The following is a 17,938-nucleotide window of genomic DNA, read 5'->3' on the forward strand; positions in this document are numbered from 1 at the left end:
CTCCTCCAACACACCTGACTCAAATAATCAGGATCGTTATCAAGCTCCTGCAGAGCTTGCTGATGAGCTGATCATTTAATTCAGGTGCGTTGGATACCCCTGCCGGTGAAAATTCTTGTGAATTAATGCTTAAATCCCCGAATTCTTTATATATATGGACGTAAAACGGTCTCGATTCTTGGTTAAAAGCAAAAAAACGTGCAGTTGGCATTTATTTTACGTAAATATGTCGAAGTACAATGCTAGTCTGTTAGTGAATGTAGCTCGCGGCCGCCTTATGTAAACAGAGCATTGCCGGGGAAAATTCTTGTGAATAAATGCTTAAATCCCCGAATTCTATGTAGATATGGACATTAAAGGGTCTCGATTCTTGGTTACGAGCAAAAAAAAAAAACGTGCAGTTGGCATTTATTTTACGTAAATATGTTGAAGTATAATGCTAGTCTGTTAGTGAATGTAGCTAGCGGCTGCCTCTGTCTAAATACATATACCAGTATATTACCAAAGACTTCATAATGTATTGACGGGACATGGGGCACAGGGCCGATAAAGAGGTGGCCTGCAATTTTGGCGAGGCCGTCAAAGCTGACCGAGTGGAATCACAGACAAAGAGCTTCTCCGGTGAAAAACCTGACTCAAATAATCAGGATCGTTATCAAGCTCCTGCAGAGCTTGCTGATGAGCTGATCATTTAATTCAGGTGCGTTGGATACCCCTGCCGGTGAAAATTCTTGTGAATAAATGCTTTAATCCCCGAATTCTTTATAGATATGGACATAGTCTCAATTCTTGGTTGAAAGCAAAAACAAAAAACAAAAAAAAAGTGCAATTAGCATTTATTTTACGTAAATATTGCGAACTATGATACCAATGCAGTAGCGGCTAATTTCTCCCATTGATTTTTTTTTCACTGGTTTCAAAATGCACACATGGTACGAAAAAATATAATAATTACCTTGAATCCTCGAACTAATCACTCCTGAGACAATCCTTCCTGTTTCTATGTGGAACAGCTTTCGTACTTTTTCAACAGAAATCCGTGGATAGATCACTGCGTGCCTGTTTGGAAATAGCTCCTCTTGATGTGGGTGGCCCCCTACTTGAATGTCAGATGCAGTGCCTGACCCGCCAATACCATTATAAGGTCTATGATACAGTGTATCACTAAAGTGAGTACACCCCTCGCATTTGTGCAGATATTTAAGTTTTCTTTTCATGGGACAACACTGACAAAATGACACAATGAAAAGTAGTCTGTGTGCAGCTTATATGATAGTTAATTTATTTCCCCCTCAAAATAACTCAAAATATAGCCATTAATATCTAAACCCTTGGCAACAAAAGTGAGTACACCCTTGAGTGGCCACCACTATTATCCAGAACTGCCTTTACTCTCCTGGGCATGGAGCTGACCAGAGCTTCACAGGTTGCCACTGGAACCTCCATGACAACGTTGCGGAGCTGCCAGATATTTGAGACTACGCACCTCCACCATCCGCTTGAGGATCCCCCAAAGATGTTCTATTGGGTTCAAGTCTGGAGACATGCTTGGCCAGTCCATCACCTTTACCTTCAGCCTCCTCAGTAAAGCAGTGGTCATCTTGGAGGTGTGTTTGGGGTCATTGTCACGCTGGAACACTGCCCTACGGCCCAGTCTCTGTAGGGAGGGGATCATGCTCTGCTGCAGTATTTCACAGTACATGTTGGAGTTCAAGTTTCCCTCAATGGAATGTAATTCTCCAATACCTGCAGCACTCATGCAGCCTCAGACCATGACATCCCCACCACCATGCCTGACTGTAGGCATGACACACTTGTCTTTGTACTCCTCACATGGTCGCCGACACATATGCTTGAGACCATCAGAACCAAACAAATTAATCTTCGTCTCATCAGACCGTAGGACATGGTTCCAGTAATCCATGTGCTTTGTTGACATGTCTTCAGCAAACTATTTCCGGGCTGTCTTGTGTACCGTCTTCAGAAGAGGCTTCCTCCTGGGGTGACAGCCACGCACACCAATTTAATGTAGAGTGCGGCGTATGGTCTGAGCACTAACAGGCTGACCCCCCACCTCTTCAATCTCTGCAGCAATGCTGAAAGCACTCCTGCAATGATCTTTCAGAGAAAGCATTTGGACGTGACACTCAGCACGTGCGCTCAGCTTCTTTGGACGACCAACCCGAGGCCTGTTTGTACTGGACCCTGCTCTTTTAAAGCACTGGACGATCTTACCCACTGTGCTGCATCTCAGTTTCAGGGTGTTGGCAATCTTCCTGTAGCCTTGGCCATCTTCATTTAGCGCAACAAAACGTCTTTTAAGATCCTCAGAGAGTTATTTGCCATGTGGTGCCATGTTGGAACTTTCAGTGACCAGTATGAGAAAGTGTGAGAGCTGCACTACAAATTTGAACACACCTGCTCCCTATGCACACCTGGACCTAGTAACACTAACGAGTCACATGACATTTTGGAGGGAAAATGACAAGCAGTACTCAATTTGGACATTTAGGGATGTACGTAGTTTCTAAGGGGGTGTACTCACTTTTGTTGCCAGGGGTTTAGATATTAATGGCTGTATTTTGAGTTATTTTGAGGGGAAAATAAATTAACTCTATTATATAAGCTGTATACAGACTACTTTTCATTGTGTCAAAGTGTCATTTTGTCAGTGTTGTCCCATGAAAACATAAATAAATTATCTGCAGAAATGCGAGGGGTGTACTACTTTTGTGATACAATGTATAAGTGAAAAAACTTAGTCAGGGTATAACAAGAGTAAATAAAAATGGAGCCTTCCTTCAGGTAAAACACGACTGCCTTTGTCCAGAAGCACAGGTAAACGCAACAAAAAAATGAAAACTTTTTACCTTGACTATGATTAATGTCTGAAAAAAAAAAAATGTCTGCATAGGCTGAAAACAAAAATATTTTTTAATAAATAATGTAGAAAATAAATAAATACATTTCAAATAAATGCAACTCATCAGCCAATCAAACATGCGTTTTAGGGAAAAAAAATGGACCGGCACATTCAGCAGGGTGAGAAGGAGTACATGTAAGTCTGCACATAATCAAAATAATTCACTTAATAATGGTAGGGTCAATTCTATCCTTACAACATATGGGAAGACAATCTAAATTATATATAAAACTGAACTCATTATATCATGCAAATAAGGTTGCTTAAAAGTTGGTGGGGACAATTTGAGCATCCTGAAAAGTTGCTAGTGTTATATTCCTACTGTCCCGATGCAAACCTACTCCCTTGGTCTACTACTAACTACCACAGCACATTAATACTATAAACATACCTGGGTGGCAGTGAATGAGTTAATAGTCAATTATTTTTGCACAGTATATTTTTGCACAGTATCTTTCAACGTCTATCTTAGATTTCATAACTATCAGAGCACATATTCTATGAGTACTATAAACATACCTGGTATATGGAATAATATGAAAATAATGTGATTTTAAGATTTTTAAGCTGATCAAAACTAAAATTTGCATGCCGATTCCAAAAAGCAGTCACTTCTTTCGAGCACGTGCTCCCCCCCAAATTTACTGTATTGTTAAAACATGGCTGTTTCATGAACATTGAAGTCGTGCCTGTTTCGTTATTTTTATTTTATGTGAAAATTTGAACATTTTATAAAACACGCAAGTACTGTAAGTACTAAGGGTGTAACGGTACATGTTTTTGTATTGAACCGTTTCGGTACGTGGGGCTCGGTTCGGAACGGAGGCGTACCGAATGAGTTTCTGATGTAATGTAACCCTTACTTTTCGAGGCTGTGAATCGATCGGGTTACAGTTTCTTTGAGTAGATTATATTTACTCTGTCTTCTCTACTATAATGAGGACCAACACGGTAGGACAGTAAGAAACGTCAACGGTGCGACAACGTGGCTGCCGCGAGAACGCAGTGAAACGCGGGCGTTAAAGTCAATCAGCCAATGCACACCAGGCGTAGTGCGGCCACGTGTTAGACGCGTTCCAGAAGCGGCTCAACACGACGCACGCGAAAAGAACGGCAGAGTTTATTATTTGACGCGAGACGCGACCCTCCTGCGTCAATACTACTACCGGTAGCTAGGATCAGCAAACCGGAAGTCACTCATGTAAAAATACGGTGGATACGGTCGATTTTCAAACTAATATGCAATCGTAACCCACTTTTTGAGTCCATCAGATCTCTTGAGTGCTAGATCGGGGCACAGTTGACTTATCTTTGTTGATTTACTGCTGTCTTCTCTGCTATAATAATAACCAACACGGCCTCGTGTTCAATACAAAACCCTCCTACCACAACAAAACAAGTAGGAACTAATATTCACATAGGAACTAAAGTTATACAACATAAAATATACAATATAAATGATTACTACATCACATTTGTAAAATATAAACACATAATAAAATAAATAATAGCCCATTTAAATAAAATATATTGAAATAAGCTAAAACAACTGTAGTTAAATAATAATAATAATACACAGATCCTGCTTACACAATTAATTTTTTTTTTATTTCTGTGTGGCGCTTTAACTTGAGAAAATCCACCAATAAAGCTTTTGAAAACCGTTCATAAGAAAAAAAAATATTCATTGAGGCATTTCATTTGTAAAATACATGTTAAAATCTTTGTCATTGGGATGTTCTCTTTAGCACAGGACTTTTTTTTTCTTCTTTCTTTCAGAAAGAAAGCTGACCAATACGCGGGGTCTGAAAGGCAAATTGTTGTTGGATTATTATCTTTAAATACCCGCTACTTTTTGAGCAGAATTCTAGCGTTGCAAGGCTAATGTTCCTATATTTGAAAGCACAAAAGTGTGTAATATACAGCCAGCACATTTATATTTTGCAATTTGTTTTCTTACTGTACCGAAAATGAACCGAACCGTGACCTCAAAACCGAGGTACGTACCGAACCGAGATTTTTGTGTAACGTTACACCCCTAGTAATTACACTAGTGTTTTTATTAAGCTTTTTTATTTTTATTTTTAAAGCAAATGGGGAACCGATACTTCGAAAACCTGACGTGATAGAGAAAAACTGAGATCTCTTTTCGATTCTGCACCCAAAAATTGGTTAAAATCAACTGTCAGGCCTAACGAAACAAACAAATTCCCCAGTGTAATCACTTTAGGATTTGAAAAACAAAACATAACAGAAAAACAGAAACATGTCCAATATTCCATCTGGCCTTGAATCATTTTTTACATTTTGCAAAGAGGCCAGTGGGCTAGCAATCAATTTCCATGCAATACATCAGTAAGCGCGCCCCAAAGCGTTTTAGCCAGCAGGCACATATCATTGAATTCTCCATTCCCGATCTCTCACAATGAACCGATTTCATTTCTCTTAAAAACCTTCCGCTATTGCTTTTTTAAGCCCGCGGCTGTGTCAAGCATATCTTCAGAGGGCCTCTTCTTATCATATTTGCTCACAGCTGTAATACATATCACTGTTTATTAATAGTCTGCAATTTTTTTCCTTTTTTTTTTGTTTACGGCTATTTTTTTTATCTACTAAATAAAGACGTGAGCATGCCAGAGTCCAAGGAGGAAAGGAGATCAAGACTTTGCATTTACTAGCAGTTTGCTAAGACATAATGCCCACAACAAGCCAGCATCTTTGTGTGGGCCGGATTTAGTTCAATGCCACTTAAACATAATATACAGTATATCCTCAGTGCACACATCTTTTAAGGAAAGTCATGTGTTGTTTGAGCGAGGCCACAAAAGTTGGTATTTTCAAAATATTTTTCCGCCCTACCAAAGTTCCTAAATCTTTTGGCACGTATTAACTCATCACCGTAAATCTGCGCGGTAGTGCTTACGATAGAGTTTTGCTTCACGTGTCGGGTCTAAATAGAGGCGCGTTTATACAAAGGCAGGAACAATGGTGAAGTGAAACAATGAAAGCAACGCGGCACAGGTTTTGTTGATGGAGAGACTTTTAGTGCCAAGTAGAAAGGATGCTTTGTGTGAATAAATTACGACACTTTGGCCTCAATTGAAAGCTTGCAAGTTTGTGAGTCAAATATTGATAATGCCGAGTAGACAAAATCAAAAGAAGAGGAAGTTGCTTCACCTGATTAACCCATTCGGGGACGGTGGTCACTACAGTGGACGGCTATTCGAAAATTATCGTTAGCTTAACTCAATCACAAAGTATGTGTTGTGATTAGGGCTGTCAAATGATTAAAAATTTTAATCGAATTAATCACAGCTTAAAAATTAATTAATCGTAATTAATCGCGGTTCAAACCATCTCTAAAATATGCCATATTTTTCTGTAAATTATTGTTGGAATGGAAAGATAAGACAAGACCGATATATACATTCAGCATACTGTACATAAGTACTGTATTTGTTTATTACAACAATAAATCCACAAGATGGCATTAACATTATTAACATTCTTTCTGTGAAACGGATCCACTGACAGAAAGACTTGTAATTCTTACAGGATAAATGTGAGTTTGTATATTGTGACTAAATATTGCCATCTGGTGTATGTGTTGAGTTTTCAGTAAATGATACTGTAGCGACTTAACTGTTCTGCCCAAATGCATGATGGGAAGTGGTGCAACCATGACTGTGTGTGGTGGCCGCAAATAGTATATCTTCTCTGCGTTGGGAGCAACGCAGAGTGTGAAGAAAAAGAAACTCCTGTCAGTCATCCCCACCTCACTTCCTACAATAGTTGTAGTTGTTGTGGAAGAGATGTCAAAGCTTTTATCAATTAAAAGCACGCCCCAATGAATGCTTGTATCTACTCTATTCACTTGACGCTGCCTTTTAGATCTGTATATACACAAAATAGAGCCTTTGTAGTCTATTTGCAGCAATGCGTCAGTGGGTCGTTCCACGCATGCGTTAATTGCAGGGTTGTTCAGATCATGTTTTTTTGCTCCCGATCCGATCCTGATCGTTTTAGTTTGAGTATCTGCCGATCCCGATATTTCCCGATCCGATTCCTTTTTTTTTTTGCTCCCGATTCAATTCCAATCATTCCCGATCATTTTTCCTGATCATATACATTTTGGCAATGCATTAAGAAAAAAATGAATAAAACTCGGACGAATATATACATTCAACATACAGTACATAAGTACTGTATTTGTTTATTATGACAATAAATCCTTAAGATGGCATTTAACATTATTAACATTCTTTCTGTGAGAGGGATCCACGGATAGAAAGACTTGTGACTTTATATATTGTGACTAAATATTGCCATCTAGTGTATTTGTTGAGCTTTCAGTAAATGATACTGTAGCCATGCCCAAATGCATGATGGGAAGTGGAACCATGACTGTGCGTAGTGCTACCAATTGATATATCTTTTCTGCTTTGGGAAATAACATAAGGTGCTTCCCCACATTGCTTCCCATGATATTTCTAATCGTAAGGAGAGGAATTGTAAGGCCTTAGCCATTTTAAAAAAAGGCTCCAAAGGCTGCCAAAATTCACTCTACTCATTTTACGCTGCCTTTCATCTGTCTATATAGGTAAAACGGCGCCATTACAGATTGAGCGCGACAATGCGTGAGTGGGTCGTGCAGCGCATGCATTAATTGCGTTAAATATTTTAACGTGATACATTTTTTAAAAAATTAATTACCGCCATTATCAGGATAAATTTGATAACCCTAGCTAAAGCCTAAACTAAAGACTCTGGATGAGTGTAACATATTATGTCTGCAACGTTAAATACAATTAGAAAAAGATTTAGTTAAAAAAAATATATATATTAAAAAAAGGCATGGCTGATATTTTTTTGCCGATTCCGATACTTTGAAAATGACGTGATCGGACCCGATCGATCGGGATGCCGGTCGATCGGGTCCGATCACGTCATCTCTAGTTAATTGCGTTAATTGCGTTAAATATTTTAACTGTAACAACAAGTATTTGATACACTCACAATGGGAAAACCCATTATTTATATATATATATATATATATATATATTAGGGCTGTCAAAATTATCGCGTTAACGGGCGTTAATTAATTTTTAAAATTAATCACGTTAAAATATTTGACGCAATTAACGCACTAGGCCCGCTCAGACAGATTTAAATGTCAGTACAGTGAAAGGCCAACTTGTTAATTGTGTTTTATGGAGTTTTTCCGCCCTCTGCTGGCGCTTGGGTGTGACTTGCATATGTTATGTGGCGTAATGTCGCTCTCTGCTGGCGATTCAGTGCAGCTGATTATTTGGGTTTCGGCGCGCTTTTCTGAGGTGATTATATGTCGACGCGAACTCACACTAATAGACAGTGCTATAGACCCTACCCACGTGACTTCACAACTCCGCTCTCCTGAATGGTACCGCCCAATTGTCCGTCAAAACATAGTGTTAACCTGTTACGGCTACGTACATTCCTCCTATTTACGGCGTGTTTTTCTGCTCCTTAACATTAATAATCAAAATGGTGAAGGCGTGTGTGGCTGTTGGTTGCACTAACAGAGAAGATGGAAGGAGAGACTTGAAGTTTTACCGTATTCCGAGGGATCCAAAGAGGAGAGCGAAATGGACGGCTGCAATTCGACGTGAAAACTGGGCACCAAAAAAATCACCACAGACTATGTAGTAGTCATTTTATATCCGGTAAGATGCATTTAAGATATACTTAGAGGGTTTTGGGCTGACAAATAACCACAATTAAGATCATTGCTAGGCTAATCGCCGACAACATACACATATGTATGTAGTGAGAGTGCTATCGCTAAACCATATAAACATTAAAAGCCTTAACTCCATTGACAAACGACATGAAATACATTAGACTTGACAGTGGATGTTAGCAATAACAAAAGATTTTGAATTGAAAATTTCGTAACTCACCTTTCCAAGCACAAGGTACATTCCTGCCGAATTTTCGTGGACGAGGACCTGTTTCACCCAACCAGCAACGAAGTATTTATAAGCCTCCAAGCTCTTGAAGTTTTTCAAATTTTCGTGAGAATAGGCTGATTTTGTGTGGACAAGATAATATCAGCGTAGCAGATGTCAGGCAGACAGGGCGAAGACAGTGGGTCGAAAAACATTGATTTGGGCATCAAATATGGATCTGGCGACTGTATAGAACGAAGCTTTTCCACATAACGCCTTTTATGCAACACATCCAGTGAGTTTACGGCATCAGAAAGCACCGGGTCTTCCATGAAATGCATTTTAAATTCCTCGATCAATTGAAACCAATGCTAATACAGAGACAAAATGACGGACAAGTGGGCGGAACCATACAGCGAGCACGTGGTTTTGTGACGTCGGTGGGTAGGGTCTATTCAGACCAGCTAACGTCCGCATCCAGTATTCAGTGGCAGTTCTCATAGCCCCATCACACTGTTTGTGTCTAATACATGCATCACTTGTGAGTTATATTCCTCCTTTGTTTATATTCATGAGCATTAGATAGTTATTGATGATGTGTATTTGAATTTGTTCACATATATGTGAAATGCAGTTACATTGTTAGATGCTTGTGAGTTAATTGGCTAGTGCTACTGCTCAAATGGACACGTGTGTGTACATTTTATGTTATTTTGTGATTTATGCAAGTTATTGACACATTGCCTTGTTATTTTCAGTTTTACAAAAATACAAGAAACGTGCTCCTGTCAAAAAGAGATGACTTCAGTAAAGCCCATGCAACTTTGCCACACCGTCTGATTTCTTTTTGGAACTTATGTTCGCTATCTGTCAATTTGTGTACTCACACACATTGAGGACAGAATAGGGCTACTAGTTTATTTTTTGATTGAAAATTTTACAAATTTTATTAAAACAAAAACATTAAGAGGCGTTTTAATATAACATTTCTATAACTTGTACTAATATTCATCTTTTAAGAACTATAAGTCTTTCTATCCATGGGTCACTTTAACAGAATATTAATAATGTTAATGCCATCTTGTTGATTTATTGTTATAATAAACAAATACAGTCCTTATGTACCGTATGTTGAATGTATATATCCACCTTGTCTTATCTTTCCATTCCAACAATAATTTACAGAAAAATATGGCATATTTTATAGATGGTTTGAATTGCGATTAATTGCGATTAATTACGATTAATTAATTTTTAAGCTGTAATTAACTCGATTAAAAATTTTAATCGTTTGACAGCCCTAATATATATATATATATATATATATATATATATATATATATATATATATACACAGTGGGGAGAACAAGTATTTGATACACTGCCAATGGGTTTTCCCATTGTGAGTGTATCAAATACTTGTTCTCCCCACTGTATATATATATATATATATATATATTTATTTATTTATTTACACAGTATGTTGTTGCCCATTGCAAATGTTTGTGGGCAATGGCAATGCTACTAATACAATTGAATGTCAAATAACAGGGCCCCCAAAATATTGTCCCGTTGGCCGCAATTGGCCTCTGGGTCCGCATGTTTGAGACCCCTGTTGGATATGAATTGAATGAAAAATAGTTAAGAACAAAAAGAATCATATTTTGTGCATTAAACTCTTAAACAACAATAACAATCACACAGTATGAATCTTTTTAACCAGCCGATCTCAATTGCATTTACGTCAACTCCATTTCGATTTCATGTAATTCATTGTTATCACCTGACCCTATTCTTAAAACATGCCCTCTAGCACCATTAAATCTGTAGTCAAGAGTTTGCCGAGGTCCTGGCGAGTGTTTGCTTGAGGCCTTTGTGGCCGACAACCCCCTGAGGTGTGTCTTCTATTAATACTGAAAGCTTGGGGGACACTCCTGGCTCTCTTTTTAAGTGCAGCCGTGGCACCTGACGCCCAAGAGGCGTCCAAAGAGGCTCCAAAACCGTGACAGCTACTTCATTATATCCCCATCTATTCACTAGCCCATGACCCAGTCTTGTCGTGGATCTTCAAATAGAACCCCAAAGGGTTAAAAGGAGGCTGAATTGCCATTACATCTCCCGCTATTTCAATCGTTGATGTATGTTTCATCATATGAGACCAAATTTTTATTGCACTATTTTCTTTTAAAGGGTTTTTGCTATTCATGCAACAAAGAGTGAATCTGAAGTAACGCTAAAAAATGCAATTTATGGAGAAATTGCATGGCAATGCTTTCATACTGGTGGGTAAACTCCTATAGAGCACTTCCTGTTTATTTTTGAGCGTTTACAGGTCACTTCCTTTTGATTTTCGGCAATTCTGGATTACTCCTTGATGATTTTGGAACATTACTGGGTTATTTTCTATTAATTTTATGTCACTTCCTGTTGATTTTGGGGCAGCTCTCGATCATTTTATGTTTATTTTGGGTTGTTTTTTTATTATTTTGAAACAATGTTGGTTCACTTCATTTTAATTCTTAATTACTTTCCGACTTTAATGTTAGGGCAATTTTGGGTTACTTTCCATTGATTTTAAGGCGTTTCTGGGACACGTACCTTTAATTTCAGAGCATTTAAATGGTTGCTTCCGGTCGATCTCAAGTTATATTTGAGTCGCTGTTAATTTTAGGTCACTTCCTGTTGATTTTGGAGAATTCTGGGCCGCTTCATTTTGATTTTGGGCTACTTCAGGTCACCTCTTGTTCATTTTGTGTCACTTACTATTTACTTCGGGGCTCTTCCAGGTCACTTTTTGTTCATTTGTGTCACTTACTATCAATTTTGGGGCACTTCCAGGTCACTTCTTGTTTATTTTGGATACAAATAACAATATAGAGGTTGGCTGGAAGTTGGTTGTTGCCCAGTTGTCACATAACAATGTCATTTTTAATGTCATTTTAGAGAGCAGTTCTCTTAAAATATGAGCTTTAGGTGTTTCACATACAATTTTATTCTCGAAATGTTATGATAGGCTCGCAAATGAGGTAATTCAAGGGACTTGTGTACTGCTTCAAAATTGAGATTGAATATCAGAACTTTTTGATGGGTAAAAAATGGCAGCTTTCAAGGCCACAGAATCAAGCATACATACATTTGCATAGCAAAAGTAGGATTTATGTGTGAATACGGGGAGACACTCATTCACATTTGTTACGTTTCCAAAGGCAACAAACCCTTAGGTGGAGTCTCATATGTGTGGAAACTGACAAACAACAACACATAATCACAGACAAAAATTGAAAAAAGGATGGAAAACACAAAGACGCCAAAGGTAACAAACGATAGCGTCCACTGGACATAATATACAATAATTCTTGACACCCATAGCAATAAAAATGAGCAATCATAAAACTCAAAATGTGCTCTAAATATCTTAAAACATGTAAACACTTGCACAGTTGAAGGTTTTCCAACCTAAGAGCCGTATCTGATACTTCTCCTGCCCTTGCAAAGATAATAACGTTCAGTTTTCAATGTGAGGCATTAATCAATCATAAAAACAAAATTTTCTACTTATACCTACATGCTGAATTGTCGATCAACTGAATCAAATTCAGTGAAAATGAAAGAAGAAAAACAATTGCTTTGTTAAATTTTGAAGTTTTTTTGCAAGACAGCATCTTTTAGCTCTTTCCAAATAAGGAAAGATTAGCAGAAAAGCTGTTGCCACAGAGGAACAGAGCACTCTGTCCCATTCATTCTGCATCTCAATTACATAACTCTAAATTAATTTGACGATGTTAACTCTAACAGCAAAATTAAATTATTGTTATCATCATTTGCTAATCAGAGTATGCCATTTTAGAAAAACAATGAATAAGGGCTTTGGCTGGAATTTGCAGTTCTTCATAAATTACATTTTCTTCTTTTTTCTCCACTGCAAGTTGAGTCTATGCACACAATAGCAGGGATTTGAATAAAAATGAACGCTGTAATAATCATATTCTCAGTGTGCTTGTTCATACCATTGTTATTCTAGTGCAGCATATTTCACAACATGTGTGTGAAAGTGCATAGCGCTTCCTAATAAGACCTATCATAGGTTGAGCTCGTCGATCGGCTCTGAGCGTCATTCTCACGATAATCTCCGCTTCTTATTATAATTTGAAAAGAGTACCCCCACTCCCTTCTCCTACCCTTATCCACTAGGACTAGGGTGTCAAACTTTATGCTTTGTACTCTAGATGACAATAGAGAATGTAATAGCGAGTGGTACCAAAAGGATGATCTTGATGTTGACACAATTGCTGCCTGAACACTTCAATGTGCATCATGGAAAACTTGCATGAGGAAAACTATGGTGCGCTATTAATGATTGATGATCATATTCTCAGGGAAAAAAATGTGCAATTGCTGCCTGAACACTTCAATGTGCATCATGGAAAACTTGCATGAGGAAAACTATGGTGCGCTATTAATGATTGATGATCATATTCTCAGGGAAAAAAATGTGCAGACCTCACTAATATTACACTTTCATCTCATGTATGGGGCTGCAAAATAGTTTCCTGGCCTAAATTGGTCCGTGGTCTGCAGCTTTGAGACCCATGCCTTAAATTTACAGTAGAGACAAATAAGTACAGTGGGGCAAAGAAGTATTTAGTCAACCACTAATTGTGCAAGTTCTCCCACTTGAAAATATTAGAGAGGCCTGTAATTGTCAACATGGGTAAACCTCAACCACGAGAGACAGAATGTGGAAAAAAAAAAAACTGAAAATCACATTGTTTGATTTTTAAAGAATTTATTTGCAAATCATCATGGAAAATAAGTATTTGGTCAATACCAAAAGTTCATCTCGGTACTTTTTAATGTACCCTTTGCTGGCAATAACGGAGGCCAAACGTTTTCTGTAACTCTTCACAAGCTTTTCACACACTGTTGCTGGCATTTTGGCCCATTCCTCCATGCAGATCTCCTCTAGAGCAGTGATGTTTTGGGGCTGTCGTTGGGCAACAAGGACTTTCAACTCCCTCCACAGATTTTCTATGGGGTTGAGATCTGGAGACTGGCTAGGCCACTCCAGGACCTTGAAATGCGTCTTACGAAGCCACTCCTTTGTTGCCCTGTGTTTTTGGGATCATTGTCATGCTGAAAGACCCAGCCACGTCTTATCTTCAATGCCCTTGCTGATGGAGGGAGATTTTCTCCCAAAATCTCTCGATACATGGCCCCATTCATTCTTTCCTTTACACAGATCAGTTGTCCTGGTCCCTTTGCAGAAAAACAGCCCCAAAGCATGATGTTTCCACCCCCATGCTTCACAGTGGGTATGGTGTTCTTCGGATGCAATTCAGTATTGTTTCTCCTCCAAACACGCGGATCTGTGTTTCTACCAAAAAGTTCTATTTTGGTTTCATCTGACCATAATACGTTCTCCCAGTCCTCTTCTGGATCATCCAAATGCTCTGTAGTGAACTGCAGATGGGCCTGGACGTGTACTTTCTTCAGCAGGGGGACACGTCTGGCAGTGCAGGATTTGAGTCCCTGGCGGCGCATTGTGTTACTGATAGTAGCCTTTGTTACTCTGGTCCCAGCTCTCTGTAGGTCATTCACTAGGTCCCCCAGTGTGGTTCTGGGATTTTTGCTCATCGTTCTTGTTATCAGTTTGACGCCACGGGGTGAGATCTTGCTTGGAGCCCCAGATCGAGGGAGAGTCCCACAGTTGATTTCTTTACACCAAGCGTTTTATCTATTGCAGATTCAGTCTTCCCAGCCTGGTGCAGGTCTACAATTTTGTCTCTGGTGTCCTTCAACAGCTCTTTGGTCTTGGCCATAGTGGAGTTTGGAGTGTGACTGACTGAGATTTTGGACAGGTGTCTTTTATACCGATAATGAGTTAAAACAGGTGCCATTAATACAGGTAACGAGTGGAGCCTCGTTAGACCTCGTTAGAAGAAGTTAGACCTCTTTGACAGCAAGAAATCTTGCTTGTTTGTAGGTGACCAAATACTTATTTTCCACTCTAATTTGGAAATACCGGTAAATTCTTTAAAAATCAAACAATGTGATTTTCTGTTTTTTTCCCCCCATTCTGTCTCTCATGGTTGAGGTTTACCCATGTTACAATTACAGGCCTCGCTAATCTTTTCAAGTAGGAGAACTTGCACAATTGGTGGTCGACTAAATACTTATTTGCCCCACTGTATTTGAACACCCTGCTATTTTGCAAGTTCTACCACTTAGAAATCATGGAGGAGTCTGAAATTTTCATCGTAGGTGCATATCCACTGTGAGAGAGATAATCTAAAAAGAAAGATTTTTTAACAATTTTATTTGTGTGATACAGCTGCAAATAAGTATTTGAACACCTGTCTATCAGCTAGAATTCTGACCCTTAAAGACCTGTTAGTCCTTCTATTAAAAGTCCACCTCCACTCCATGTATTATCCAGAATCAGATGCACTTGTTTGAGGTCGAGAGCAGCATCAAGACACCTGGTTACCCCACACAATCAGTAAGACTCAAACGTCTAACATGGTCAAGACCAAAGAGTTGTCAAAAAACACGAGAGACAAAATTGTTGGCTGGAAAGGGCTACAGAGCAATTGCCCAACATGTTGGTGAAAAAAGGTCCAATGATGGAGCAATCATTAGAAAATGGAAGAAGCAAAACATGACGGTCAATCTCAATCGGAGTGGGGCCCCAGGTAAAATATTACCTCATGGGGTCTCAATGATACAAAGAAAGGTGAGGAATCAGCGCAGAACTACACGACAGGAGTTGGTCAATGACCTGAAAAGCGCTGGGACAACCATTTGCAAGGTCACTGTTGGTAATACACTAAGACGTCATGGTTTGAAATCATGCGTGACATTGTAGGTTCCCCTGCTTAAACTAGCACATGTCAAGGCCTGTATTAAGTTTGCCTGTGACCATTTGGATGATGCAGAGGAGTAATGGGAGCAGGTTTTGTGGTCAGATGAGAGTAAAATAGAACTTTTTGGTCGTATTTTCACTAACCCTGCTTGAAGGAAGAAGAATGATGAGTACTATCTCAAGAACACCATCCCTACTGTGAAGCATGTTGGTGGTCATCATGCTTTGGGGGTTTTTTCTACGAATGCGACAGGACGAGTGCACTGCATTAAACAGAGAAAGACTGGGGCCCTGTATTGTGAGATTTTGGGGAACAACCTCCTTCCTTCAGTCAGAGCATTGAAGATGACAATGACCCGAAGCACACAGCCAGGAAAACCAAGGCGTGACATGCTCCATAAGAAGCATAACAAGGTTCTAGCATGGCCTAGCCGGTCTCCAGACCTAAACCCAATAGTAAACCTTTAGAAGCGCAAACTCTGTGTTTCTCAGCAACAGCCCAGAAACCTGACTGATGGGTGGGCCAAGATCCCTCCTGCACTGTGTGCAAACCTGTTAAAACATTACAGGAAACGTTTGACTTCTGTAATTGCAAACAAAGTACCAAATATTAACATTCATTTTCTCAGGTGTTCAAATACTTATTTGCAGCTGTATCACACAAATAAATTGTTAAAAAAAAATCATACACTGTGATTTCTGGAGTTTTCTTTTTTTATTATCTCTCTCACAGAGGACATGCACCTACGATGAACATTTTAGACCCCTCCATGATTTCTAAGCGGGAGAACTTGCAAAATAGCAAGGGTGTTCAAATACTTATTTTCTTCACTGTGATCACCGAACACCCAGGGTTCAATCAAAGAAAGGTTCAAAACTACTGTTCTACTCATTATTTTTTTTAATTTTGTGAGGGATAATGAACAAATGGGGGCCTCTGGATGAGCCTTGAGGAACATCAGATGAGACGTGGGATGGCTGTGAAGTAAATGTATTAAATTGGATGAAATTAGCACACCCGGTGATGGCGATGTAAAGCAGTGTTGTGGTTTCTGTGGGATTCCATTAAGTAATTCATATAAAATACATTTAAAAATTGATGTGCAGCACATATAAAGACTCAAAGCCGAACCATGAACTCATATTCTCACTTCCTCACTCAGTTTCAGAATGTAATTCACAAATGAGGCACAAAGTGATCAGGATTATGGCTTTTCTGAACAGGCGCTCGTATGGATGTAGTGTCAGATGTGGAGTCAGAGCCAGATCTCCCCCTCAAGAGGAAGCAGCGTAGGAGTCGCACCACGTTTACAGCCGAGCAGCTGGAAGAATTGGAGAAGGCTTTTGAAAGAACACACTATCCTGACATTTACACGAGAGAGGAGTTGGCCCAGATGACCAAATTGACTGAGGCACGAGTGCAGGTAAAACACAGTGTGTCTGTCTCATAAGCTCAACGACATTGGTTCAAATCTATGCTAGGTAACACTGTTAATGTACTGTTATTGCATTTCATATTACAGGTGTGGTTTAGCAATCGCAGGGCCAGATGGCGAAAACAAGCAGGAGCCAATCAGCTAACAGCTTTCAACCATTTGTTGCCTAGCGGATTTCCCCCTACAGGGATGCCAACACTCCCAACATACCAACTGACGGACTCCAGCTACCCAAGCAATATTTTGTCACAAGGTAGAGCAGAAAATCTTATAATGGCTAGGAAATTGGACTGAATACTGACGTCATGATCTAGTAGTGTGTGGTGCAAACAAAAATGACTCTCATCCCACATCAGGCATACTGTATCTGAGAAATTTAACCTTTTCCAACATAGAACACGTACATTAACCGAAGTTTGCAAATTTATAGATAGTTGTAATTGAACATGAAAGTTGTTGTTGGGTTAGTATCCTGTTTTGTTAAGACTACACTAGTGATTGTGACTAGTGGAAAAACTCGCTGTAAAATATCACATTTCATTGTGGTAAGATATTCTATAATACAGTGATCCCTCGCTACTTCGCGCTTCAAACTTCCTGCCCTCAGTCCATCGCAGATTTTTTTTCAATGAAAAAAAAAAAAAAATACAGATGAGCTCTCCCGATCCAATCACGTAGTCCTCCTCTCACCCCTGCTGCTTTCCTTGGTCTGGCAGTGCACTGGAGTTGCTTATTAAAGCTAATGATGACTGACAGACGTTAAGGTTTGATCTTGCCAGACGCTTAGAAG

The 17,938-nt window shown here is 39.2% G+C and overlaps 1 protein-coding gene across 2 annotated transcripts in view; it reads left to right on the plus strand.

Annotated features, from left to right (window-relative positions):
• The window catches only part of LOC130930711 (paired box protein Pax-7-like), a 92,269-nt gene that overhangs the window by 34,051 nt on the left and 40,280 nt on the right, over positions 1-17,938 (plus strand). For both annotated transcript variants that reach the window (XM_057858756.1, XM_057858764.1), the window contains exons 5-6: positions 16,937-17,136; positions 17,236-17,401. In XM_057858756.1, coding sequence (XP_057714739.1) covers positions 16,937-17,136; positions 17,236-17,401 — 366 coding nt within the window. The remainder of the gene's footprint in view (positions 1-16,936; positions 17,137-17,235; positions 17,402-17,938) is intronic.

This window comes from Corythoichthys intestinalis, chromosome 2 (genome assembly GCF_030265065.1).
Source record: "Corythoichthys intestinalis isolate RoL2023-P3 chromosome 2, ASM3026506v1, whole genome shotgun sequence".
Classification (NCBI taxonomy): Eukaryota; Metazoa; Chordata; class Actinopteri; order Syngnathiformes; family Syngnathidae; genus Corythoichthys; species Corythoichthys intestinalis.